The sequence below is a fragment of the Haliotis cracherodii genome, unplaced genomic scaffold (assembly GCF_022045235.1).
Source record: "Haliotis cracherodii isolate W230 unplaced genomic scaffold, xgHalCrac1.p SCAF_12, whole genome shotgun sequence".
In the NCBI taxonomy this organism is placed as follows: domain Eukaryota; kingdom Metazoa; phylum Mollusca; class Gastropoda; order Lepetellida; family Haliotidae; genus Haliotis; species Haliotis cracherodii.
The window spans coordinates 10,191,919-10,219,723 of record NW_027266267.1 but is presented as its reverse complement, the minus strand read 5'-3'; the positions used below and the strand labels follow the sequence as shown (position 1 = coordinate 10,219,723).

Sequence of the window (27,805 nt, the reverse complement as noted above, 5' to 3'; positions counted from 1 at the left end):
TTCACTGGTGGGGTAGCTAGATACAGATACTTTGCTTGCATGTTCTTTTTTTGAATTTCACTTTCAATGAATCAATATGTTTTCAGAAAGACAAAGTCACAATGTAAAAAAATGTGTTTTGTCTTTTTTTCTAGGTGGGGATTATCCCGAAACGAGAGGAGAATATGTTGGTCTAGATAAAAATGCTGCCCAAGTTTCAAACATTTATGAACACCTGAGCAGTTATGAACAAATTGGCAACCTGTGAAGTGCTGGTTTCATGCAAAGTAACGGGAATCTATCAAAATCAATATCAATAAATCTTCACCTAGTTTGAACATCAAGGAAATAGTTGCCAAAATTTGGAAACAATATTCACAATTAGAAAAAAAAACATTCAAGACAATGTGTTACAAGGGGCAATTGAGGTTTTACGTTCAAACGTTAAACAATATACCATATTCATCTGTCAGTTATGGTGTATTGCTATATTTTGAAAACAGCATGACATTATTTGTGCTGGTTAGAAGGAACAAATGCTATCAAATTAATAAGAAAAGCTTTTAAAAAGTCATTTCAAGGTACATAATCTGTCCATGTGATAGGATTGTGATAAATAAAATGGTAAATGCCATTTCCAAATTTTGATGCTTTGAACAAAACGTCTTTCTAGATCTTGTTGTCTTTTATTGGCATCATTAATAGGGAAATCTATGACACTGCACTACTTTATCCACGCCACGATGACCGATAACTCATCTTAAAAGAATATCATGTTTGTTATTCCTTTACTTGAGTTATCACAATCCAAACTAGAGTATAAACAAGCAATTGTTTTGATGGCAAGTGGATGTCCTTAAACTGTTGTGACGTTTCGGTGTATAAACTAATGCCTATATGATATATGTGTATCTACACCGAAACGTCACAAGAGCGTAACAAAATTGTCATTCACACAATTGGCTGTGCAATGACATGAACATGTGTTCAGTGCAACATAGTTAGGGTGTAAAATATTCTGCTATATCACTGGATAATGCTTGATTCTGACTGATCAGGACCAGATATCGAATTCTATTCGATACCTCAAAATCATTATGCCTTTTCACATAAAAACCTTGCGTATGAAGGCATCAATCTATCGACGGCATACACATCAATGAGATTAACAATGGCTGTCGATCACCCAATAGATAGAGGTTATCACGCGAGTGTATTTGAGTGTAAATATCCTGCATTAGGAAACATCGTATTTAGCGAGCTTGGCGAGCTACATACATAGTATTTATTCCTAATGCAGGATATTTGCCATCCCCAAACACAGAAGCGTGATAACCTCTTTATCATATAATGTAATTCTTTAATTCTGTGCTTTGATATCGATTTCCTTCTCTCAGAAACATCCCGAATTATTGCAAGTTGTCCTGGAATGCGCGCATTGATATTTATTACGTCACGGGGTAAGTGATGTGTCAGTATGACAGTGACAGTAGCCAATATAGTCCCAACTGAAATCTGTATCTTATACAGTGGCAAAGCAACAAATACGCAAAAGTTGTTTTGAATTGCCTTTCGCGGCAATCCATCGGTCTGTCCACTAGAGTAACTGCCCTTTGTTAAAGGGAAGCTACTCTATCCCTAGTCTATGAGACGTCACGGCCACGGTCAGACGTTGTTGACAGTCGGTCTGTCCTGTCATAACGTGAAGAAGTGTAGTCAGATGTACACACAGTGAGAAAACGAAACAGGGTAACAATTCAAACATATTTCGGCCAAATCCGACTATTTTGATTTGTGGGGAAGGTTTGAAGCACAGATATGGCTACTGATCCCGCTTGGCTAGGCCTCGTGCCCTCGCAAAATTGTTTCGAAATTTATATCTCCAAAGTTGCCCAAACTCATAAAATGCCTTAGCTACGTCACAGTTAGGCACTCGTTTTCAGTTTATTAGACTGTTCTTTTGATAATGATGGCAATTATCCCTGTAGTTATCCAGATTCCCGATGGTTAATTCTGACTCGACTGCCGAATGACGAGGGCGACGCCATATTTGTTTATCAAAAATCAAAGCAGTCCTACTTGACCTTTGATATTTGCATCTCTATCTGCATATGACCCCAACGGATATCGTTTTTATATGTTGGTTTTATCTTGCCGAGAAACCTACCCATTATATGATACAATTGTATATCTTCGGTATCAGAACAACAGTTCATCGAACAAACTCGAATCTGTTTCAGGACACATACATCAGTAAAACACACACTAGCCATTGTGTCGGGACCACACATTCATCAGTCACAAAAATGAGCAGTCTCTTTCATGTCGTTTGCACCAGTATATCATCAGGGTAATTTGAATATAATTACGGATATTCTGGGTGCATGACATGTGTGTGAATGTTTACCGCTATTTATCATATAATAGACAGGTTTCTCGGAAGGATAAATCAAACAGATGAAAACGAAATCCGTTTGGGTCATATGCGGATAGAGATGAAAATATCATAGGTCATGAAGGAACTACTTTCAGTGTTTATAAACAAACATGGCGTCGTTCCAGTAAGAATTAACCATCTGCAATCTGGAGAAACTACTGAAATAATTTCTGCCATTATTAAAAGAATAGTCTACTAGACTGAAAATCAGTGTTTAACTGTAATGTAGCTAAGGCATTTTAAAAAGTTTGGCAACTTTGGAGATGAACATTGCTAAACAATTCAGCGAGGACACTATCATAGTGGGATCAATTTCCACGTCTGTCCTTGCAGACCTCTGCAGATTGGAACCTTTTCTCCCAATTAAAACAGTTGGATTTGATCGAAATATGTCCGAATTATTACCTTGTTTCTTTTTGTTGCCCTATGTATGTGGCCGATGTAGTTTTTTTGTATATATTTGTTTTAATTTCATTTTAGGTTTTTAAATAAATTTATTATATATAACTAGTTGTTTGTGTCATTAGTCAGCTATAACGAAGTATATCTGACCTGTTTTACCTAATAATTGCCCATGGTCAGAAGCTTCATATGCTGATTGCCCAAGCAAACACCTATTGTTAAACTGCATGCTTCGATTACACTGCATCCTCTCCCAGCACATGAACTGACAGAACTGCTTAGACCAGCAAAGCATTAAGGTATCGTCTTAAATCAGGTGAAATAAATGGTTATTATCACTATTTTGTGTTGTATTGAAATAATACAGTATGTTTAAAGCGTTATATTAAGTAAACTAAATGTATGCAATCAAATATACATGTTGGTTATGTCTAAACAAATTAATAAGGTTAGCCAAACAACCATAATTTATCACTAAAATATATTCTATCACTTCAATTCAATTGATGTGACATTCCCAGTCAGTATTGACCGTTATGCATTATTCAAAATTATAGGCTTCAATATTTAAAGGTTGGAACAGGTACGAAGCGTCGTTTGTACAGGTGATTCTTTTTTATATTTCTCAGGTTTGAGCGTTATTCATGATCAACATACACATGATGTGTTATATGCCCATTTTCCATAGATGAATTAGTCCTTTGTAGTCGGTATGGAGCCTTATTTGTCACAGAAAAATATGTAAATTCGAGTAATTATGGAACAGATGAAACACATTGCTTATACTGTTTTTGCAGCATCATGGCCACACTATTTAGGAATATTTGTCATGCACCAAAGACAACATTTATTAACAGTACCAAACATTGTATCCTTGCGTACATTCCTCACCTAACATATAGTCTGTATCTGTATCTAACGCAGTAAATATGCCTGTAAAGATGTTTACACAAACGAAATATCTATAACTGATAACTATTTGGACATAGTTTGTTTCAGGAAATTCACCGCAAGACGTCAAGTTCCACAGAAAGTACTATGTGATCATGCACAATGAAACCTGACCATTACATGTACTTGTCTTTGCTTTCTGCAAAGGTACCATACATAATTTTGTAAATGCATGACACGCTCGATCGAGCAGGAAGGCTCAGTGGGTAACTCGGCGGTTGGGTAGCCGAGTTGTTACAGCGGTCACTTGACAGACCGAATGCCTGAGTTCAATTCCCCACAAGAATATAATGTGTGAATGTATGTGTGATGTATTGATGGAGTATGGATAACAGCGGCCTAACGCCAAACTGACTTGCACTTTTGCAAGGTTCGTGTGACGCTCTTTGAAATCCTGGCTATAGAGCACGAAAGAATGCTATTGTGGAGATTCACCATAAGGACATATAATCCAGCATTTGTCCGAAAATAACTCTGTCATGTGTTGTGTGATATCATTTAACTACTTCATGATCAAAAACATATTTTCATAGCATCGTCCAATCGAATTACAATTAGATATTATCTACATGGTCCTTTGAATATTGTTTAAATTTTGTTTGATAAATATAGCAGCATGCCTAAAGTTTACAAATGTGTTTATTTGAAACTGACATGTATATTTTGGAAGCCTTTCTGGCTGATGTGGTCCTACTAGGAGTCATCATTGAACATGATACAGCAGGTAAATCTCTCGACCACACAAATTTAGTAGTTGTGAATATGTGAATATTGATATGCATATATATATTAATGTATATCTGTATCGTTTTTTAAACATGTGTGAATTATAAACATGCTTGGAATCTAAAAACAAATAGATTCTAAACTGTTCTAAATACGTCTGGCCTAGTTACCTATTAGGTTCGTTATATATGTACCTACTACTAGTATAAAGACAGCGACGATGTTAGATAACAAATTATTAACAGAGATAATTATTAGGATTGAAAGCACAGTCTTGTATTGGCACTTTCCAAATAGTCATTATAGTCAAATGCTTGAAGTCTTGCCTTTGATATGAGCGGTTTTTTAGCTTTGTTTCTTCAAATACATGTTATAGTTGTTTAGTACCAATGATATACCAATCATATGCTTCTTTCGCAGTATCTTTAGTCAACATTTCATGAGCAAATAATCACCGCTGTTCACACATGTGATATTTGAGCAGCTATTAGCAATGGCAAATTTGACAAAAGTTTACATAGATTTAAAACAATACATGCATTATGTTAGTGATTGGGTGTGGTGATAAGTAACATACATTTTAATTATGAAATAAGGACATATCAAACACTAACCGATCTTCTTCCTATATATTAGACATGCTAACAGTCAAATTGATAATTTAATTACAACATATTCCATGGCCAGTATAACTTGTTATGCTGGTCAGATAAAGTTATGTAAATGCATACACCTACTATCTGTTTTTACTATCATGAAGTTACAGTACCAGGTATTCTTACACTCATGCATTCGTGTCAAACAAGCAACTGGAAACTTAGTCTTATCCATACTGGACTTCAAACACAAACCCTTTTTTAACAAATGTCGTCTCAATACATTTTGTCAGGATAGGCTATGTAACAAAAGGTCAAAATAACAAATCAATATTTGATCAGAACATGAAATTATCTGTAACAGTAAGAATATATATAAATACTGACGACAGTCAGTCACACATCACTCTGTGGCTGACTTACAAACTCATTTAACTTCACTCATGTAAGCAACATAACCATGTGCTAATATGTCTGTTGATGCTTGCAGTTTGTTGGGTTATTTAAGCATGTCCTACCTTTGTGTATATTCTTAATATCCTCTTTGCAATGCTGTTGTGGGCAGATTTTGCCAACCCTATTTAATTTTTTTGTGTTGCTTTACGTTTCAATATGTATCACGACGAACATTATATTTTGTTAGAGCCAACTCTGGTAAGGAATTTAGATATATTGTGTCAATGTGTTATTTGCAATTACTATACTCATATGCAATTTGTCGTGTTCAGATTATGTTCATCATATGTATTAAATAAGTCATTGTAAATCATTTTGTGTCATGTTTGAGGTAGATTTTCTTCATTTGTTTTATCCATAGAATATATTTACAATCAACAGTTAACATAAACATACTCGGTAGCTTATTAATAAACACCCGATTATTCCCTCTGTATCAAATCTTCTTCAGCGAGATGATCCTCCAACGTTGCATGATAAGAGAAAAAAAACATTTTCAGGGAGTCAGGGAAGATTAGATACGACTTTCAAGACACGACAAGAAAACACTGAGTGAGTGAGTGAGTGAGTGAGTGAGTGAGTCGCTGCTTTAGCAATATTCCCGGAGACAACGGAAATTGGAAAGTTGGTGATTTTACCCTGTCCTTCAGTTTGTATTCAAATGATTTAGCCACAATACACAACCGACAATACACAACAATGAACCCCAAATATTGCGTTACACTCGGAACGTTCTACAAAACCTTAACGAGGCCTACTGAATGGGTCATTGGGTTATAATGCTGCGTGTTTCATTGCCGAGCATATTGTGAAGGAACAAAACGGCGACAGCTAGTACACGCTGACCTAGATCCATCCGTGCAGTGTCCGTGTGAGAGGCGTCGCGCTCAATACAAATATGTGACAAGTGTAGCGCCGGGTACGTTAATAAAACGTAGGTGGTATGCACGTAAGAGTTACTTCCCTTATTGAAACGGGTTGGCGACGTACAGTTTGTAAGTCTACCGCTGCTTTGCTCAACCGCTGTTTCGAAATAATGCTCTCCATGATGTATCAAAAGAACATTCTGCGAACATTTTGGTCATAAAGCATACCGATTTGGCTATGCACTGAGCTTTCATTTTATCAGGTTTCGTCACTTCTAATCCACGTGTTCCGTTAGCTATAGTAGCAATAGCAACATCAGGGTTATGATCTTAAAATGGCATCTACACCACAAAGTGTTTATGTATCATTTTTATTCACAGGGAAACAGAATATGTCGTGCTTATATTTGAATAGGAAATGTATCAATTCGACCATAGTGATACATAAATAACAATAATCAATGTGGTTATCTGCAAACATTTCATTACACATTAGGTGCAATCACAGGATAGATTTGACGTTTCACACACACACGTTCCATGAATTACAAAAGCATAGATGAATGTATTGTGAATAAAACAAATCTTAAGGAAACGTCCTCACTTTCCCCTGCTACGGGGCGCATTAGAACTGTGTTTATTTATGTAATAGTGAATATATACTAACAAAAACCCTACAAAGCTTTAAACATCCATAGCCTCTTAGGCCACTATATTTCATCAGAAATTTTTATCAAATGTATTATAATTCACGCAAAAGGCCCCTTTTCTGGATAAATAACTCAGTTGAAAAGCACGGAGCAAGGGCCATAACACTCTCAAAAAATGAGGGGACACATTTTCCGATTTTATTATTATACAAATGTCTGAAAGTGCTTTCATGACATCATCTGATGTTTTATTTCGAGGTGGCTCCACACATAAATGTAGGTATCTTGCAAAAATATTGATTGTTATAAATAGATACTGGAAACTGTGGCCATCCGAAGCTATGTTAACTAACGTGAACCACTTCTTAATATGATGTAATCTAATATCAAATTTATTTTCCTTTTTAACCATATAATAGTTTTGATGGTCCCAAAACTTAAGCTACATGTTTAGGATTACAATAAATACTGGCCAAATATTCTTTCCGGCCTAGAAAGGGCATGATGAACATAGAAATGATAAGAAAGTAAATAGTACATGGCTTTTTATAAGCATACAAGTACCACTGAGGTGCGTTTACACACGCGTACAGTCAACTAGTTTTCTAACCTCTGACCTCATTTTGTGGTGTATACGCACACACAGAGTCGACCTATATATTTAAATACGTAGTCTTATTGTAATCTGATATCAAATGTGCTTTCTTTTTTAACCATATAATAGTTTTGATGGTCCCGAAACTTAAGCTACATGTTTAGGATTACAATGAATGCTGGCCAAATATTCTTTTCGGCCTAGAAAGGGCATGATGAACATAGAAATGATAAGAAAATAAATTGTACATGGCTTTTTTTAAGCATACAAGCATCACTCAGGCGCGTTTACACACGCGATTGCTATTAGCGTACAGACAACTAGCTTTCTGACCTGTGACCTCATTGTGTGGTGTATACACACTCACAGAGTCGACCCAAATGTCGAATGGGATCCAACTCGGAACTAACCGATCAATGAATGTAAATATACGTAGTTATAGTTAAATACGTAGTCTTATTTAAACTACCATATATAAAGTTTCTAGAATATCCCCTCCGACCTTATACAGTTATTTGGAAGTGATAAACAGCTATTTGGTACTTGTAAAGTCACATTTAAATTGGTGAGGTTGAACTAATAATAGTATGGGTTTTCCCGGTATTTGCGCTACGCCTCGTTACACCTGTTCTCACCAACCAGAACAGTGGCTCCACTGGTGGCGCAGAATTGTCTTTTTCTTTTCACCATACACACACACACCGGTATGGAAAGGAAATTAAAGTTAATACTGAAGCTCAAATTCAGAATGCATATATGTTGACGAGAAAGGTCGTTTATTCAATAATGTTCATGAATAACAATTTTATCAATCAAAAAAAATTTCCTTGTACTTGTGTCTGCACCTGTTATGGTTATGAGCATAAACTGTTCCAGTAGCTTTTGATGAGATTGAAATAACATTTACAAGTTATTGTGTGTTGTGAAAGTTGAGAATCGAATGACATATTAAGAGCATATGTTTGCAATATTGGTTAGTTAGGATCTACTGTTTTCTATTTAAGGGTTTGCAAAATATCATATGTGAGGGGTTGTGTAATGTATCCAGTAATAAGTGCGTATCTCATATTTACGTAGAACGAATATTTGACTACCTTTTCTTCAACTCATGTTCTGGCAGTGAAGCTAATAAGCATTGATCACATCAATATTAAGTCATTGAGGGTGTACCTTTTATCTGAACAAAAAATACTTGAAATGAAATGAATATTGTTGTATATTTTCTTTGACACCGCACTCCACAATATTCCAACTATATCTGTACCCTGTACGTAATGGATTCTGTACCAGACAATCCAATGACTGCAAGTGTGTGAAACAATCCACCCCATCAGACATGATGGCCTTAAAGAAGCCAAGTCACAGAGCCTGATCGCCCAATCCAATGCTATTTGGCTCTAACTACAAAAATAGTGTGCCGACACAACAACGCGTGACGGGAAAGATTTCCAAAGTTACACGTGTTAGTCATCGTTGATCAGTGTCCGATCATTGAAAGGTGATTAACAGACACTAAGGTAAATTCATAGATTTCTGTAGACGGTCACTGACAGCTTAGACACGGATCGAGTCGATACCATAATAGTTTAGACGTGCATTTCTTCGTTTTGTTCGTTATGATGGGTCGTAGCGAATATATTCGTGAACAACCATGCAGTCAAACTCTCTAACGTTTCTCAATGTATACTACAACGCTGAGTTCAAGATTTAAGTATATAAACAATCAGGATGAACGCTTCTGTATGTTTTCGTGCTAAGGAATACGTAGGGTTTTCCCCAGGAATGTGTAAGTAGTCCGTCATCTCAAGAACACGGTCTCGTGAATAACGTTTGAACGTCAAATTGTGTCGTTCATACACCTATTAACGTCATTTTTGCGGTCATGTGACCGAACTTTCGTCCATCGTATATCGTGTAAACTTCCAATTAGAGCCAGGAAATTCACCAATAATCCAACCCCGATACAGATGATCGCAGTGATTCGTACCTCGTTCATATCTCAAATTAATTTCTCAGTGTCAAATAATTGTACGTCTATGGTGAAACTTAGTGGCTGCGGAGCTATATATAACACGTTCATTTTAAAGCATAACGAAAGAAACGCGTATGATATATTATATTTCAGGAGCAACCAGACCAATTACTACATCAGTGTGGGATGAACTGTCCGCACCCTCAATCGTTTTTTGTGCTATCGCGTTTCTAATCATCATCATATTTATCGTCAAAAGAAATTAAGTTTAACAAAACACCATCGTCAGTTAAGCCATGTTACCCTACGTATATAACTTTAGGAGAGACCGGAGGTGGATGATGTGACACAGCCACCATCTGTTCAGTGATGGGGGATTTAAGTATAGTTTCCAATGTGAGTTATATTTTTCTCATCATATGCACTACTTTCTGCATAATGTTGTTAATGTCATAATTGTCATCAGATGTGTTTTAACTGCTGTTATTCAAACTACTGTGATCTGTGTGACGTAACGCCTAAGGTGGCAATAACTTCCAGCCTTAAAATAATCTGAGAAGATATGAAAAAATGCCAACATGTGAAGTTGTTTGGTTGGTTATTGTTTTTTTACGCTGGATGCCTACTTAAAATAATTCACCTCAAAGAAATGACCAAATATGAGCAACAATGTTCTTTTCCGTATGACATCACTACCGCTGATCGACGTTCACAAAATGGCGTGTTCCAAAACAACAGTACGACAAACTGCGTAGTGTAATTTGTTGATTGTTTTCAAATGAAATCAAGAGAATTAGTAAGAAATAGAGACAACTACCGTCTTCGTTGTGCATGACTTTCTGTCAGTCACGGCGTCATTCGCGGGACGGAAAGACGATTTGCCATTTGATTCTAAAGTCTATGGGGATTTTAGGGTTGCCATTTGATTCTAAAGTCTATGGGGATTTCAGGGTTGCCATTTGATTCTAAAGTCGCAGCTGAGTTTGAAATCTACGTGATCTAACAGGCGTCACATAATCGACACCAGAAACGTGATTTTTTAAACACTATCCCATAAGCATGCATACTTCGGAGTTTGTGTGTGCGTATTTTCCAAAACATTCTAAACGATTCTAGGCAATGTTTCAAAATTACAATTTATGATTAGATAAAAAACAGTGATTACTAGTTTACTATTTTGTTATATTCAGCTCTTCCAGATAATATCCAATATTTCAATTTCTAAACATAGAGTAAACAACTCTGTGAATGGTGACTTAGTAATGTCACCGTGACAAAATGGAGAGATTTACGATGTAGCGAATTTTCATAGGTGACTTTCAGTAATTTTGCTTCACCTATATAACATTGGATGATATCACGGAAGAGGGAATTTCCCAATGAATTCAAAACTGTGAGGTGTATTAGTGTGCATAGTGTATTTTGAATTTTATTCGACTTCGAAGTGAGGGTTGGAGAGAAGTGACATATATGTCGATGTGGCCTCCAGGGGGTTTAGATCTACATATAACATAATGTTCAACACAAACGTAGTGAACATTCGACTGAAGCATGAGCAATTTATCAATGACTTACAATCAGAAATGTGGTTCTTCATAATCCGACCTCAGTGCATCACCATGGTGTAGCCAATCACGGGCCGGAATGCAAATATTCCACGAAATCTGCGTAAATGTAAGTGATTGTAAGTGAAACTGTGTTAATGATAATAATAATAATTAATTTGTAAAGGGCCTAATATCCATCGACAACTGCTCACTGGCGCTGAGACAAGGTTAAAAAGTAATATCTATGTACATATGCCAACAATCAGGAGATATATTGAAAAGCTGAGGTGAAGAAATGGGTTTTGAGGAGAGACTTAAATGTTTCTTTAGAAGCAGAGTTTCTCAGATTCAAAGGCAAACTGTTGACTGCAAAAGGAGAAGGCACGGTCAGACATAGCAGAAATAGACAGAGGCTGATACAGTAGAGTTCCACCAGAGGATCGGAGAGCACGCTCTGGAGTGTACAGAGATATAAGATCTTTGAGATAGTCTGGATAGTCGCTATTGTTGAGGCAGTCGTGAGTGATGATACATATCTTATAGTTTATACAAAAGGAGACTGGAAGCCAGTGTAGTGCTTTGAGGACAGGACTGATGTGATTGGATCTTGGAACTTTAGAGATGCATCTAGCCGAGTTCTGAATGCGTTGAAGCTTTGATATGTTGAAATGGAATATCGCTTTATATATATCTGCCCCATGTTTGAACTTAAGACAAACTTATATTGAAACCAAGTCCATCCAAACTATTACAAATTCAACCTCCTTTACCATCGCGCAATTCTTACACTGTAGTTTATTTAGCTAAATACATTTATAATGCTCATGTTGAAATAAACGTATTATCAAAAGCCTGTCGGTATTGTTATATCCTGAACACAAAAGCCTGTGGCCTATACGTATTGAATAAAACAAATTGAAACACAATAAATTGGTCTTCAGCAACCTATGATTGTTCCAAGAGGCCACTAACGGGTCGGGTATCCAGGTCATTAACTTGCTTGTTGCATGTCATTGTATCCCAATCACGAAGATTGATCCCCATGATGCCAGTCACTGGATTGTTTGCTCGAGACTGGGTTATTTATATACCCCCGTCATATAGCTGAATGAGGTGTTAAACAACAAACACACAAACAAGCGACGTTTAACTAAAGGGCTCCATATTTTAAATAATCACCGTCAGCATACAGCAAAAGTGTTTATACATAATAATCACCACAGTTAGAGGAACAAGGAAAAGTCGTGTGGTTGAAGAGTTAATTGGGTGTTCTATGTAAAGAAAATTAATATGCATGACAATTTGTAATGGAAAGAGAAACAGGGAAAATGCCGTGTGTTTGAATATTCAATTGAACGTTAAATATAACGGAAGTTGTATACATAACGAGTGGAACAGTAAGAGAAACACATTGTTGTGTGGGAATATTTAATTGAACATTATATCAAGCTTAAGTGTATATTCATAACACTGGCAATAGAAAGAGAAATGAGGAAAGTATCGTTATCTTTTATGACTTGATATCAATGTTAATTGATAAATACGTGTAAATTTGACACAAGTAGTGAAGCGTTTAAGTCTGTAAAACCTTTCCAAATTTGGTTGATGCCAAGATAGTTTTGCTTCTATGTTTGTTTTTAATGTAGCTTGAGTAAGTTGTGACAGGTTAGAATAACGTAAGGATGTTACACCTTTCAGCAATATACAACCCATACGACAAATAATTTTAACCATACATCCATTGATTTTAATTCACAAAACTATAATCCACAGATAGTTTGTCATTGATTTGTTTTCCCTAATGCCCGTGTTACGCATCGGTATCTTTGGATTTCACGGCAATACTGACACAAACCACCAGGCCCGAACAGCCACGCGATATCAGTGAAGCAAGAGCCACGCCCGGTTGTCAGAGCCAGTTAGCTTTGCAGCTGCGCCCAGTAAACTGCAGTGCTGCCGATTTTACTCATCAGGGTTGTCTACGTACTGTAGACTTGGGTCTTAGAAATCGTGAAAACCTAACAAGGTCCATTTGAATTGTCACGACCTTTCTTCACTTAAAGAGTTGACCAAGAACATTAGCAGAACATATCCTGTGCACCATAAAATAATAATGATTAATCTTGTCATCATCACCCATGATGACCCCCGAAAATACACTTGCCTTTCGGTCAGAACATGCATAAAGTCCCAAGAGGACGTGTGTAACTGTTCGTAGTCACTCACTCACACAACACTGTGAAGGCATATACACGCAGCAGGCTGCCTATAAAACAAATCCAATCATGTACAGTTGCACCTTTAATCTGGACAGTACAATTATATGTTAAATCATTCAGAATATTCCGTGTCCAAATTAACGAATAGTGAGGACGACGAAATGTACGTTCTGTGCTCCACTTCAACACAGCTTAAATATTGCTGACTGTGGCGTGAAACAAAAAGTATTCAAATTGGATTAAACTTTGGCCATTTTTTATAGGACATAAAGTTTCCTCCCTTCTATCATAGCCGGAGTGTATTCTAAAACTTGGCTCATTTATTCTGTTGGCTGTCACAGGTGTAGAAAAAAAACGAGTACATTGCATTGCATATAAAAAAAAAAACACAAGCATGAAAATAAAAAAACAATAGATACTTATTGATGCATGGGATTATTGATAATCACACACAGAACAGAAAATACAATGTGACTAATGTAAGTATAAGCTACTAATTGCTTTTACTATGTTAAAAAACGTATACTTTGTTTCTTAACGATTGGGTTCAGGCAGTTAGGTGAAACAGACCGTCAGTAAGCCCTGTTCAGGGATGTTCAATTTACGGCGTCGCGTACTGCAGATTTAATTTTTAACCCACCTCCAAAAAAAACATGACATAGAATCAGTCTTAAATTCGGGACCCTTGAAGAATCGGGTTAGAATACATGTAGCTCTTCAGCAACCCATGCTTGCCGTAAAAGGTGATTATGCTTGTCGTAAGAGGCGACTAACGGGATCGGGTGGTCAGGCTCGCTGACTTGGTTGATGCATGTCATCGATCCCAATTGCGTGTATCGGTGCTCATGATATCGATCACTGGATTGTCTGGTCCAGACTCGATTATTCACAGACCGCCGTCATATAGATGGAATATTGCTGAGTCCAGCGTTAAACAACAAACACACAACTTAAATTCGGCATGTTAGAATGTAATACAGTTTGTTCTACTCCAATGTGTAGTGAAATAAGTATAATATTCCCTGAACTATTAAAATATAAAACACGGATGCAAGCGTCTTTGTGCTTTAACCATAAAAGTTCAGGGCACACATGAGGGACAGCAAACATCATTTCTTTAATAAGGTCGGTTTTATTCAATCAAGCCTCTCTAGTTACTCAATTCTTTGTTGACATGGCTCTAATTGATCACTTCGCCTTTTTGATGCTGTAGGAAGAGTTATTGCTAATCCTTGCGGTTGTCGTAAACACTGTGTTTCAGAAGGGAAAACGTCATCTCTCTCATTAGTCTTCTGTCTGTTAACACACTTACTGTTAAACAACATATGAACTATGAGCAAATAGTTTCTTAATCAATGGGTTTAACGTGTATTGATATATAAACACGATGAGTGCTCTTATTGTATTACAGTGTTATAATTGTGTATCATAGACCTTTAAGGCCGGACGTTATATCATATCGCTGTGATAATTGTTTTAATTCGAATGCAACATACACCGTGTGGCACATTAATAACATATCATCGTATCTTAGTACCGTATGTAACATACACCTTTTGGCACATTAATAACATATCATCGTATATCATTGTCGTATCTCCATTCCGTTGTGTACCAGTGTCTCATGTTTTTAACACACGTGTAAGGGGATTAATGGAAATATCGTGTGTTCATTGGATGATACATGTAAGGTTTTTTGGTTTGGTTTGTTATTTTACGCCGCACTCAGCAATATTCCAGCTATATTACGGCGGTATGTAAATAATCGTGTCTGGACCAAGACAATCCAGTGATTTACATCATGAACATCGATCTACGTAATTGGGATCGATGACATGCATCAACCAAGTCAGTGAGCCTGACAACCCGATCCCGTTAGTCGCCTTTTATGACAAGCATAGTCGCCTTTTACGGCACTACATGTAAAGGAAGTTTATATACATACCAATCTGTAATGGAAAGAGAAACAAGGAAAGTGCCGTGTGTTTGAATATTCAATGAAACGTTAAATGTAACGGAACTTGTATACATAACAAGTGAAACAGTGAGAGAAATACGGACATTGTTGTGTGGGAATATTCAATTGCGTTATATTTATCAGAAGTGTATATACATAACAATGGCAATAGTAAGAGGAACGAGGAAAGTATCGTTCTCTTACACGACTAAATATCAAATTTAACTGATAAACGACTTGTGCATGTTACACGAATAATGAACCCGTTAAGTCTGCATACATATTTTAACTTTGGTTGATAACCAGCATTGCTTGGTTATAATGTAGTCAGCTGTGATGTAATGTTTAAGGATGCACAGTAAAACCATTACCGTCTATATACCATTCATATGAATCCGGCCTATTGGTTTCCTGAAGACCTTTGTTTACATACAGAATTGACCAAATATACTAGTGGAAGAAACATTTCTCAGCCGCCTAAAAAAACATAAAAACAAATACAAAAGACTAACACGAACTTGTCATGGATTGTTCATTTAACTCAATATTTTGTCGTTTTTACCAATGATGATGCTGAAACTGCACGTGCATCCCGGTCATTGTGTACATAAAATCCTCTGTGTAAGAAATTCATCGAACATTTACGCTGCATGTGAAGTGTTTTAATTATGAAAAGCAACTTACTTGACGGCAAAAGCGCATAAACGTTACGCTATTCCTATCTAAAATGTGCAGTTGCGTGCAACTGAAATGCTTGAAACTTGGATTGCTCAAAAAGTACTTGTTATGTGGCTTTGTGTTCATCTTTACACTATACAGTCACACTGGTGTCAGTATCAGCAGATCGGTAACACCAGGGACTGACCACGTTCCAGGCCTCAACTTTGCCAGCCCGCAGCATCCCTGGTAGATATGTGCAAATAGTATGTGAAAATGATTAAACAAAAATCAAGTACGTTTTCGAGACACTGACAACCTGCCAGATTAAGTCAGTCAAATGCCATTCTAACAAATGGATAAGTACTACTTTGCTTCAAAAAGCAAAAACTTATAGAGATAAAATGATTTGTTCTTTATAATCAATCCCAAACTTGGTTTCACACGTATAGGAGCCATAGGCAGTCCTTTTTAGAGACAGTATGAAAATCCGGGTTAGAATAGGTCTTCAGCAACCCATGCTTGCCGTAAAAGGCGACAAACGGGATCAGATGGCCAGACTCGCTGACGTGGTTGATGCATCTCATCGTATCCCAATGGCATAGATCGATACTCACAATGCACTGGATTGTCTGGTCCAGCCTCGATTATTTACAGACCGCCAGCATATACCTGGAATTGTGGCGTTAAACAACAAACAAAAAAGAAAATAAACTGAGGCAGAACATTGGTTCTTTGTTTCCTGATTGCATCGAATTGCGTTTGCGAGTGAAAGGCGTTTTAATCTTTGACTGTATATGCAAAGGGCATAACAAATGTATTTATAACTTAAAGACAAAATATGACTATGTTAATGGCTTTGTGGCCAACTTCTAGCTGTGTCACAACAAACGAGCTGCCAAGAAAGGTCAGTTTAGTTAAATAAGAAATCCGCACGTCTAACTTGTAATTTCTTTTTAAAGATTCACTGTGCAGAGTTGCATGCGTACCTTGAATGCTCCAAAAATCTATGATTGTGGGTTAAGTGTGTATGGTGTTTATTGCAGAGGAATTTGTTAGCCAGCCTTCGGCGGAACACGACTCTATTGTCTTAACGTCTGAACTGGTCGAACTGGCCAAATATTACTAACTTGACATCAAAACAGGTGTGCTTGAGGCTGATGTCAAGAAAATTCTTACCTGATCGAGGAAGACATTTGGGATGATTATGCTTTGGCCTTGCTTGCAGAAATCTCTGAGTTGGTTTGTTGGTTGGTAACGCCACACTCAGCAACTTTCTAGCTATATGGCAGCGGTCTGTAAATAATCGAGTCTGGAACAGACAATCCAGTGATTAATATCATGAGCATCGATCCATGCAATTGGGATCGATGACATGCATCAACCAAGTCAGCGAGCCTGACCACCCGATCCCGTTAGTCGCCTTTTATGACAAGCATGAGAATGTGTAAGGGAACAACTGGTAATGAGCATTGAAAAAGAAAAAAAACATGGAAGCAGAAAGAGATGGAATATCGGATTATCAATTAGAAATTGAAGCTGATAAAGAAATTAATTTGAAGCGAATTGATTTTCAGATTTATCCCTCTCACTGTACCTCAATGGGTGATGAATTGTTTGACTTTGACTTTGCTTGTTCCTCCCTTCTCTGAACATGATATTGAGAAGGTCGCTAACAGTTTGAAAGTGTGTTTAGGGAAAAGCTCAGAAGGGTTATTCCGCTTTGCCTCTTGATGGGAGCTCTGATTTGCAGGTTATTAAGGCTGAAGTTTTGAAGGCTTATGACCTGGTTCCTAAAGCCTACAGGTAAAAGTTAAGAAAAAGGTTGGTTTTACTTTTATGGAGTTTCCAAGGGAGAAGAAAACTATGTTTGATGGGTGGTGTACTTTAAAGGCAGTTGGTTTCTCCGGGGGGTTTTAAGCAGTGTGTGCCAAGAGACACTCGGACATATCTAGGTGAGCAGACATTGGATAAGTTACCCAAGGCTTCAACTTTGGCTGATGATTATTCGCCAACAGGGTTTAGTTTTAAGTAGTTAGGATTTACAGGAATGAATTCGAAGGGTTACAATTCAGGAAAGGATACTTCATTCCCTCCTAGCTCTAGTTCTCACAAGTCTGGTTCTGAGAATGTTGACAAAAAGTCAAGTTCTAAAAATACTTCCATGTCTCTAGCAGATCGTTATAAGTCTGGACACCTTAAATGAAAAAATATATGACGTATACCATTATTAATACGTCAAACAAAACTTCAAATACCATCTTTTTATTTAGGCATTAACATTAAACATGTAGACAACACTACAAAAGCTGTAACATCGTTCCATTCAATGTACCAGCACCCTCTCTTCTACTATCTGGAAACAGTAGTCCGTTAGCGTTTGTGACCTTGTCTTTTTCGGAAAAAAAATGTTCAGTAAGTATATCAAATGCCAATCAGACGCTTGAAATTTATACATATACTCTTCAACAAAAAGAAACACAAAGCCAGATTTGTGTGAGGTAGGAACATACGTTTGTACTAAGAACCGTACACGGTATTCAGCCAAAACAGTGGCCTGACATCTCCTGAACATGGAAGATATGAGTATGTCAATCACATCCTGGGGGAATGGTAACCCACTCGTCCTGCAACGCAAAAGCCAACTGCGGCAACGTCTTGGGTTGTTGATGACGTCGGCGTAGTCGTCTATCAAATTCACCCCACAGGTGCTCTATCGTGTTCAAATCCGGGGATATGGGGGGCCGGGGGAGAATGTCAACGTTGTTGTTGTGTAGACATGCTCTTGTTATTTGTTCTGTATGCGGCCAAGCGTTGTCGCCGTTGCCGTTGGCTGCTGTTTAGAGGACGAGTGATATGAAAATGTCCTTGATGTTTCGTTGAGCCGTTAAATTGCCTTGGATATGGACCAAACCTGTCCTGCCATGATGAGAGATAGCCGCTCACATCATAACGCTATCCCCACCAAACCTGTTCAATTCCTGTACGCAGTCGCCGGCGTAACGTTCTACCAGGCGTCTGTTGACCCGTGATCTTCCATCCCCTCGACGGCGTAAAAATGTTGATTCGTCGCTGAACCAGACATCTCCCCATCGCAGTTGAGGCCATACCCTGTGTTGACGACACTAATGCAGTCTTTGTTGACGATGTTGTCGACTCAATATGACGCGTCGAACAGGACGTCTTGCTCGAAGACCTGCTTCTCTTAAACAATTTCGAAAGGCCTGCTCGGAGATTCGGAACAATCCGGGTATTCGGGATGCGGTTGAGGCAAATGATTTATAAAATGCATGTCAAATTAAACCAGTTACACATAGAGGGGACTTCTCAAATATTAATTGTAAATGTGTGAACTGATGTTGATGTCAAGTCAAATGGAACCCCTTTTCTGCATTACGAAGTCTGCATTAGAGTATTGACTATACTATATCCATTGTGCTCATAACAAGAGTAGTAAACGTAGGTGTGGTGTTTACTTTGATAGATTGATATATGTTTAATGGAGAAATAGACACGTACACTAGCAATGCTACAGAGGAACACAACGACCACATAGACAGCAATTATGTCATTGTTATCAATACAAGGAACAGAAAACTTTATCAGCACACTGATATGGCAATGATACGAGTTATTGAACAGTTTACCGTGTCACATTTGGGTCAGTACAACGTTGTGAAAACAGTCTATCTTAATGCTTCGTGCAACTGCTATCAACAAGGGGGAATCACAAGGTAAGTGCCACATTCGAAGAGAGAGAGAGAGAGAGACAGACAGAGAGAGAGAGAGAATGAGAGAGATAAAGATATAGTGAGTGAGCGAGTATGGTTTTACGCCACTTTTACAAATATTCCAACAGTTTCACTACGGGGGACACCTGAAATGGGCTTCACACATTGTTCCCATGTTGGGAATCGAACCCGAGACTTTGGCGTGACGAGCGAATGCTTAAACCACTAAGCTACCTGACCGCCCCTGAGAAAGAGATAGAGAGGAGAGGTAGATTGTGTGTGTGTGTGTGTGTGTTTGTGTGTGTGTGTGTTTGTGTGCGAGAGAGAGAGAGAGAGAGAGAGAGAGAGACACACATATAGCACAAGCGCACATACGAAAACACACACATATAGTTATTTTAGTATTGTTTACGTAATTGCTAACTCACTACACTCCATATTTACTCTCCTTCTTTTTTAGTAGGTTAATACTAGTAAGTAACATACATCCCTATGTAATGCTGATAGAGTCGCTGTGTTTATTAACCAGGGATATCGTGTGTACTAAATGTAATCGGTAGTATTAATTACTGACACTTTCCGTAGTTTTCAGACTAATCTTTTTCATCGAACGTTGATATAGTGTTCTTATGTTTACAGATGAAGCATTCAGTCATTCTGAAGGTCTTTCTACTCTCGATACACAACATCTTCACATTTAACCTGGCACAGAGTGGTAGGTGACTGAAATACGTTAATGCTAAATATCATGTTCACCCCGTCATCTCCGAGCTGATAAGGTTACAGTTTGTAAGACAAACTATGTTAGAAACATTTCTCTTTCATTGCATAATGTACTATATAGACAAATTGTGAACGAGGGTATGTACAACTATAAGACATGTTTGTTTGTTTGTTTGTTTGGTGTTTAACACCGCACTCTGCAATACTCCAGCCATATGACAGCGGTCTGTAAATAATTAAAACACGTAAGATATGCTTACAAAATGATGTTGGATTTTCCTAATTATTTTTTGTCTCAGATACACCTGTAATAAACTGTCCTGATATAGCCTACCTGGGAACGTCTGCCCAAATTACCTGTTCCACGCCTGTCAACTTCAATAATACCATTTACTTCTGCCCATGCGGAGTTGCACCACAGTGTCCGGCGGTGCCAGGCTGCACGATTGTACCAGGATATAATGCAAGCATCATCAACCAAAAACAGACTGAAATCACGATAATCAGTGTACAGCCACACCATGCAGGGAATTGGTCATGTTCTGATATGGGAGATGTGGGAACAACGTTTTGTCATCTTGTCGTCGCAAGTAGGTAGAAGTCTTTATCCATGTATACTCATTTCTAGTTCGGACCACTTCCGTGGCCAGGTGGTTGAGCGGAAGGTCTGGGATTTGATTCCCGTCCGCGTAATACGTAACAAGACGTTAAAAGATAATACTTGTTGTTACCCTGTCTGGCGCCCGGCATTAAGGGACTAAAACAACTGTTCGTCTCGGAGTCAGTATACTGTGTGTGAGAGGGGTGTTCATGTTAAACTGCGGCATGATATCTCAGTGGTCTCAGTTATAGTTCGATGGATATTGGGTAATGGTGGGAGGATGGAATATGTATGTAAGCATGCGCATTGATCCATGAGGGCTGACATAGACATAGTCAGATGGTTGTAAAGATGAATACGATGTGTGTGTGCGTACGTGGGCATACGAGGGTTGGCGTAGACACACAAACACACACACGTGAATGCACGTCGCGACATAAGTGCAATAATCTTGAGGGAGACGTTAAAAACCACTTCATCTCACCTCAACTCATATTAAGTTCAAGAAAATATTTCAAACTCTCTCTTATTAATGTAGGATATAAGTTTGCGTCTCAAATGAGATTCTAGAAGGGACATTGTCATGTTGTCGCAATGTCTCCCTGTCAAAATGTACCAAATCGCGAGTATGCGACAATGCTAGAGCGCGACATTTTGTCCGTCTGTCGCATTGTCGTGTTGTCGTATTTTCGCGCTTTAAATATTATTTATGACTTTTTCCCCAAAGGTGGCAATACTGTATTGCTGAAGGTTGAAGGTTATCGACATGTAACCCAATCTAAAATGTGTAAAGAATGCTTTAAAATGTTCAACTGTGCGACAACGTGACATTTTGTTAATGTCGCGTTGTCTCCATGTTCCATTAAATGGTCCGCATTTGAAGTAAATTAGTTAATATACGCATGCGAAGAAATAAGTAAGCTTCTTTTCAAACCCCAGTGGCCTTTCGTAAGCTAAATCTAATATTAAACCAAAGTACCAACGGCAATGCGGTTTGCTTTTTTCAAAATAAATACTAATCTTGTAGCGTTTTCAAATACTTCAAATATCCATAATGTAAGTGACGTTTTTTCTTCTAAAGCAAATGTGTTTTCACAGCAAGCAACAATCTCTTTGCATTTCTATGATATTTTGATCTGGTCTCCAACAACATTTCAAATGGTTGAGGGACATCGTTGGCCCTGTCGTTTTAGCCGGCGTAATTGCTTGTGTAGAGTTGCGTTTCCTTGGCGCAAATGAAAGTATGAATGTGGTTTCGAATCCCAGCACTGATCACATGCATCACTTAAGACCTTCCTCTCAACTCAGACGCTATGAAATAACGGAATTATTGCTCAAAGCGGCGTTAAAAAATGAACTCGATCGAGTAACTCAATTCGAGAAATTTCGAATGACTATGATCAAGTGTTCAAATGCTGATTCGTCCTGATTATGGTTTTTGGTTTGTCAGTGCTGTACCAACACTATGTCTAAGACCTGCACCACACTCGGTAACCTGTATTGATATGCATTTAAATACTTTTTCAACACATTTTATAAACTGCACTTGAAACATGAAGTAAACGTCTAAAATATAATTTCAAGCGCGACAATGGTAAAAATATCGCATTGTTGCATTTTGACAGCTTATGGTGATTTTTGTAAAAGCGACAATGCCACAGTGCAAACAATGGACAACGCCCCTTCTAAGATTCCTTACATGAGCATGATCTTCATGGCTGTACGGCTTATAATTGAAAAGTTGTAATTTGATTAATTAACTTGATATATTTATTAACACAATGATAAACATGTAGATTGTCATGTTCATGGATACGCCAACTGAGACATGTATACGGTTGTGCAATATTTCATGTTTTAGAGATTCCCTCGGTCAACATAGCCAGTGATGTGGATGCCGATTCAGTGAATCTGGGTGACAGAGTATCACTCACAGTGGACATTATAGACTACCACTGCTCTGACGCTTTTAGCTTAACACTACAGGTCGGGAGTGCCACCTATACACGTGAGACTGGGAGGAACGCTACCTTCAAACACCTCACCCAAATTGTACCCATCAATGTGACACAAGCACACTTCGGGAACGTTAACCTTCCGTTTGTCTGTGGTAATCACCAGTGGAATATTACTCCTGGAGGTGTTAACGAGCTACAGCCGAACAGTAAGTATTATTCATGTCGGGATTCAGCTACACGTCAAATGTCTTTAACATAATTAGGTCAGGGGACTCGGACATGTTTATCCATTGCATACATGCTAAGTGCTGGATGTAACCCTTAACACCATTTACAGGGGGTCATGTTACTTTATGTTGCTATGTATTGCTATTTGAAGTCAAACGTGCTGTGTTTTACGCAAATGTTTACGTGTGCGTAAAATAAGTTCAATACTGACTCTTATCGTAAATCATGTTTCTTAACATCTGATTGTTTATTTGATAGCAAGGCACATTTCCTTAAAATGAAGTGTTGTTTAAAATATTTGTATGGAGGTTGCAAATTTGCACCACTTGTTATGTTAACATGAACCGAGCCACGTCAGCTGGTTGTCAAGCATATTTAACTGACAAAATGTACGCCTGACAGTTAGCGTAAGTTAACACCACAAAATCGTTTTCATAATGAAAAGAAATCTCTACCAAAAGCTGAGTCTTATTTATGATTCCGACAATATCACAAGAATGTCTCTATCAAACAGTGATGAACCAGTGTTTTTCAAAAAAGTGAGCGTATTCTGCCTGACCAGTGGTACCCATTACAAAGACATGCAATAAAAGGCAAGTGTTCACCTGAAAAGTGAATACATGGTAAAAGTCAAAATAGGATATTGCCTCCCATTGTCGCGCCTAATATGATAATGTTTTCCACATGTCAACCATAAATATCATTTGAAAGCCTACTGAGACCCTTGATTTTGTAACACTGACCAAAGTAAGATACAATGAGATATCTTAACACATCTTACAATCCTTCAGATACCACATTTTGTCAGTTAACGATAAATGAAAGTATAAAAAGTTCAAAGGCAATCACTGCAGACATTATTTCTACAACAAACTAAATAAACTTGGAGGCTGGAGGCAATATTTGTTTTACGCATTTTTGCATAAACACTGATTGGTTAACTGTGATCTATAAAGATTTCGACAAAGGGCGCATGTTAATTAATTTCTTCAGCCTAAACAAACAGACAAAAAGAACAGCGGAGCTCATCAGATGTCATTTGGAAATACCCCAGATGGTTATAGTTTAATACTAAAAAAAATATCCATGCACTGAAAGGATTTCGGCCTGCGTCGATAATACGATTACTACTCCCTTGTTTTCTCGTATAACCCTACACTTGTGTATTTGTCGTCATTCACTTGATGCTCAGTTAATGAATTTATTACAGGTACAATTAGTGGTAGCACCACTTAGATTACCTGACAAAGGTTCCCATTTGGCATTTATTGTGTCTGGGATAATTATTCAATCTAAATCCAGCTTTGAAGTGAGGTGAAATGTGTGTTATGTAATATGCACGTGTCAGCCCAGCAAGAGATGAATGATCAGTTGATTTACTTTGTTTTGTAAATCAACGGATCGTTCCTAGTCATCAAAGGATTAACAGAAAATACGTTGATTGATTAATCACTGTTATCTTGCACAGTGGATATGTCAAGAGTGAGTGTTTACATGTCTAGGTTTTCTAATACAAAGGGAATACACTCATATAATGGCGTGAAGTGCCGATGTAAAAACAACATACTTTGTTCAAAGGGTTATCTGATAATACGTTGATTGATTGATCATTGTTATCTATCACTCAATGGATTTTTTAGGAACCGTGGACCTTATGAAAATAGTTGTCACGTGGGCTTTCTCAACTGACCATCGAGACGTGACACCTATGTAAAACACCTGAAACAATCCAAGTGATCAGTTGAGAAACGAACATGGGTTATAATATCCCGAAACGATATATATCTTTTAAAATATTTGATTGTTAGTGAGACACGTGACATCGAATAAGTTTCTTTGTACAGCTGCAGACGAGTGGGATATTGTTCCTTTGTGTGGATTTTCACGGATACATTCCTCGAACAAGGAAGCTACCTAAAATTTATACACATAAATTTTGTAGGTTGTAATTATGATATTTGCATTATGTTTTCCTTCTTTTAAAACGATTCGTTCTTGTTTCTCTACGTCTTGGTTGGGAAATTCTTCAATGCGCGATAGACGTTGTTTTCACAGGTCTTTTCCTTTGTAAGCCTGTATATATTACCGTCAATTTGTAAAATGTGATTCTCTCAGGCAATTTATAAAATGTGTAAATATTTCAGTCATTTCGACTAAAAAATCTGTCCAGATTGATTAAGACGATCAAAAAGGCCTACAAACATCACAACAGATTATTATGTAGGATTAGAAGCTTTTCAACGTAACATTTTCAGTCTCTTGGTGATGACATTAAACATCAAAATGTTTGGAATTTGTTATCATAATAATACAGATGGAAATGTTTTTCAGTCACTGTAAAATAACTAAATATTTAGATGTTTAATAAATTTGTTACACATTTGACAGTAACAAAAAATATACACACTATAAAAAAGCAATGCTCAGGTGAAATATTTACTTTGTGTTGCAAGTCAAAATAGTGTAAACGAAAATCGCAAAATTACCAAGCAAGTGACTTCGTCACCATTACCGATGCTATTTCATTTTGTTGATCAACTTGACCATACGCCCTTATTACTAACAATAAAAGTGACTAATGCGCTTACGAATGGCGCAGCAGAGGTCGCGAACTAGTGTAGATTTCTGCTATACATCCGGGTACTCACTGGGGAAAAACAATAACAAAGGCAACAACCAGTCCCGGGGAATTGCGTTAGATCAGTGCCCCTTTAATTGCCGAGACAATTTGTTTCTGTTTGCCTTTTGCGGCAATCCATCGTTCCGCCCGCTGGAGTAACTGCCCTTTATCAAAGGGAAGCTACTCTTATCCCAGCCTATATGCCGTCACGCTTGTTTAACTGGAGCCTGTCCTTCACATACGTGTGTGTGAGTGTGGCTGCTTTTCTAGTCTGGGCTAATGCCGATTTTATAGTGCTAGGCAACTTGAGATCCCATGCCGCAGTTTAACAGTACACTGACTCCGAGCTGACCAGTCTTTGTTTTGGCCCCTTACTGCCGAGGGAGTTTTAGTTTTGATAAACTTTCTTCATTTTTTTATTGATCAGATTTATATGTCTGTATTGATATGATCATTTCATTCTGGATTTTTAGAAATTGATATAAATTTTTGTCCGTTTTGTTTATATACATTTCAGTCGCTGATCATCTCTCAGAAATAGACAAACCTTGACTTTACGAGTTTTGGAGACATTAATCTTTTTAATACGTTCTGGCGCATACAGTGTTAAATGTACACTTTGTGGATTGATTTATGTTGGAGAGGCCGAAGAGGAATTATCATTAAAAAGTCAGCATACATCGGGCACCAACAGAAATGTTTCCAATTGTGTCTACCAACATTTACATTCTGATAATCCCCAAAAAAGACAATCACTGGATTCGACTGATGTGTACAGAAAGGCCATATGCTGTAATGACAAAATTAAAGACGATGTCTCAGAAATAGAGAAGCTTGGTGTTCGCTATTGTAATCTTACCTAACTTTGACTTCATGAAAGTTAACCTTTTTAATACGTTCTGGAATATATGGTATTCAATATACACTTTGTAGATTGATTTATGTTGGAGAGACACAACCAAAATCATCGACACTGTTCCGCCAGCATAGATCGGGCATGAACTGAAATGTTTCCAATTGTGTCTGCACACATTTCAAATCTGAAAATCCCTAAAAAATCCTTAAATGCAGTCGACCTTTTTGAATGCCCAGAAAAAAATCCATTTATTTGTCTGATGTGTACAATAATGTCAGATGGTTGTGATGACACAATTAAAGACGTTGGTAATATTTCTAACCAACAAACACTGTTTTGTTAATTTCTAATGCAGGATATTTACCATCCCCATCCACACTCGCGTGATAACCTTCATCTATGTACTGTATTGAGGGTGCACCTGCAATCAACGAAGCAGCATGAGCAGTTGACACTTTACTATACCAACTAACATTTACGTATACTGATACAATTGTCAGAGTGAGTGTCGTGTAATTGTTGAGAAGTAAGTGATACACGGCCCATCTAATAATTCACGTCATCCTTAAAACAGTAGAGCTAGAAACACTTTACACTTATTTGGTCCAAAACAATGTTGTCTTTGCGCATGTAAGAAACGCAAATTATTGACTGAAAACGGTTGTTTTCAAGAGACAACTATTCTGTTGCAGGAACTAATGTACCAACCACTCTCTCCGTAGGAGATCCGACAACAAGAATCACTCCAGAGGATGTTTCAACTCTATTGATAGTTGCAGCAGGAGTTACCTCGGCAGTTATCATCATCCTAATTATCACCATAGCCTGCTGCTGTTGCAATTGTAGAAAAAAGGTAAATCCAGCTGAAACACGTCAATCCAGTCTTCCCTCTGAGTCAAATACGGCTTATTCCGAAGCGGGTATAAGTTTTCAGGACGTTAGTAAAAGTAACGGCATTAGCGGCAGTTCAGAGAGCTGTGCCACCCAGTGTTCAGTCGTGACACTTAGAGATACTAAAGATCTGCATGACAGCATGGGGAACGGGGGATCAATATACGACAGATTGTACATGAACTAG

At 37.7% G+C, this 27,805-nt stretch overlaps 1 protein-coding gene across 1 annotated transcript; it reads left to right on the top strand.

Annotated features, from left to right (window-relative positions):
- Positions 1 to 20,380: 20,380 nt before the first annotated feature.
- LOC139458169 (uncharacterized) lies at positions 20,381 to 27,805 on the top strand. Its single transcript, XM_071239503.1, has 4 exons — positions 20,381 to 20,456; positions 20,764 to 21,054; positions 22,927 to 23,229; positions 27,420 to 27,805. The coding sequence occupies exons 1-4, from the start codon at positions 20,381 to 20,383 to the stop codon at positions 27,803 to 27,805; spliced, it is 1,056 nt and encodes a 351-aa protein (XP_071095604.1).

What these genes read in the sequence shown, in the direction of transcription:
- LOC139458169 (XM_071239503.1), top strand. Translation starts at nt 20,381, where the DNA reads ATGAAGCATTCAGTCATTCTGAAGGTCTTTCTACTCTCGATACACAAC. An exon ending in ATTTAACCTGGCACAGAGTG is followed by an intron (nt 20,457 to 20,763) that starts GTAGGTGACTGA and finishes TTTTTGTCTCAG; the next exon opens with ATACACCTGTAATAAACTGT. An exon ending in TAACGAGCTACAGCCGAACA is followed by an intron (nt 23,230 to 27,419) that starts GTAAGTATTATT and finishes ATTCTGTTGCAG; the next exon opens with GAACTAATGTACCAACCACT.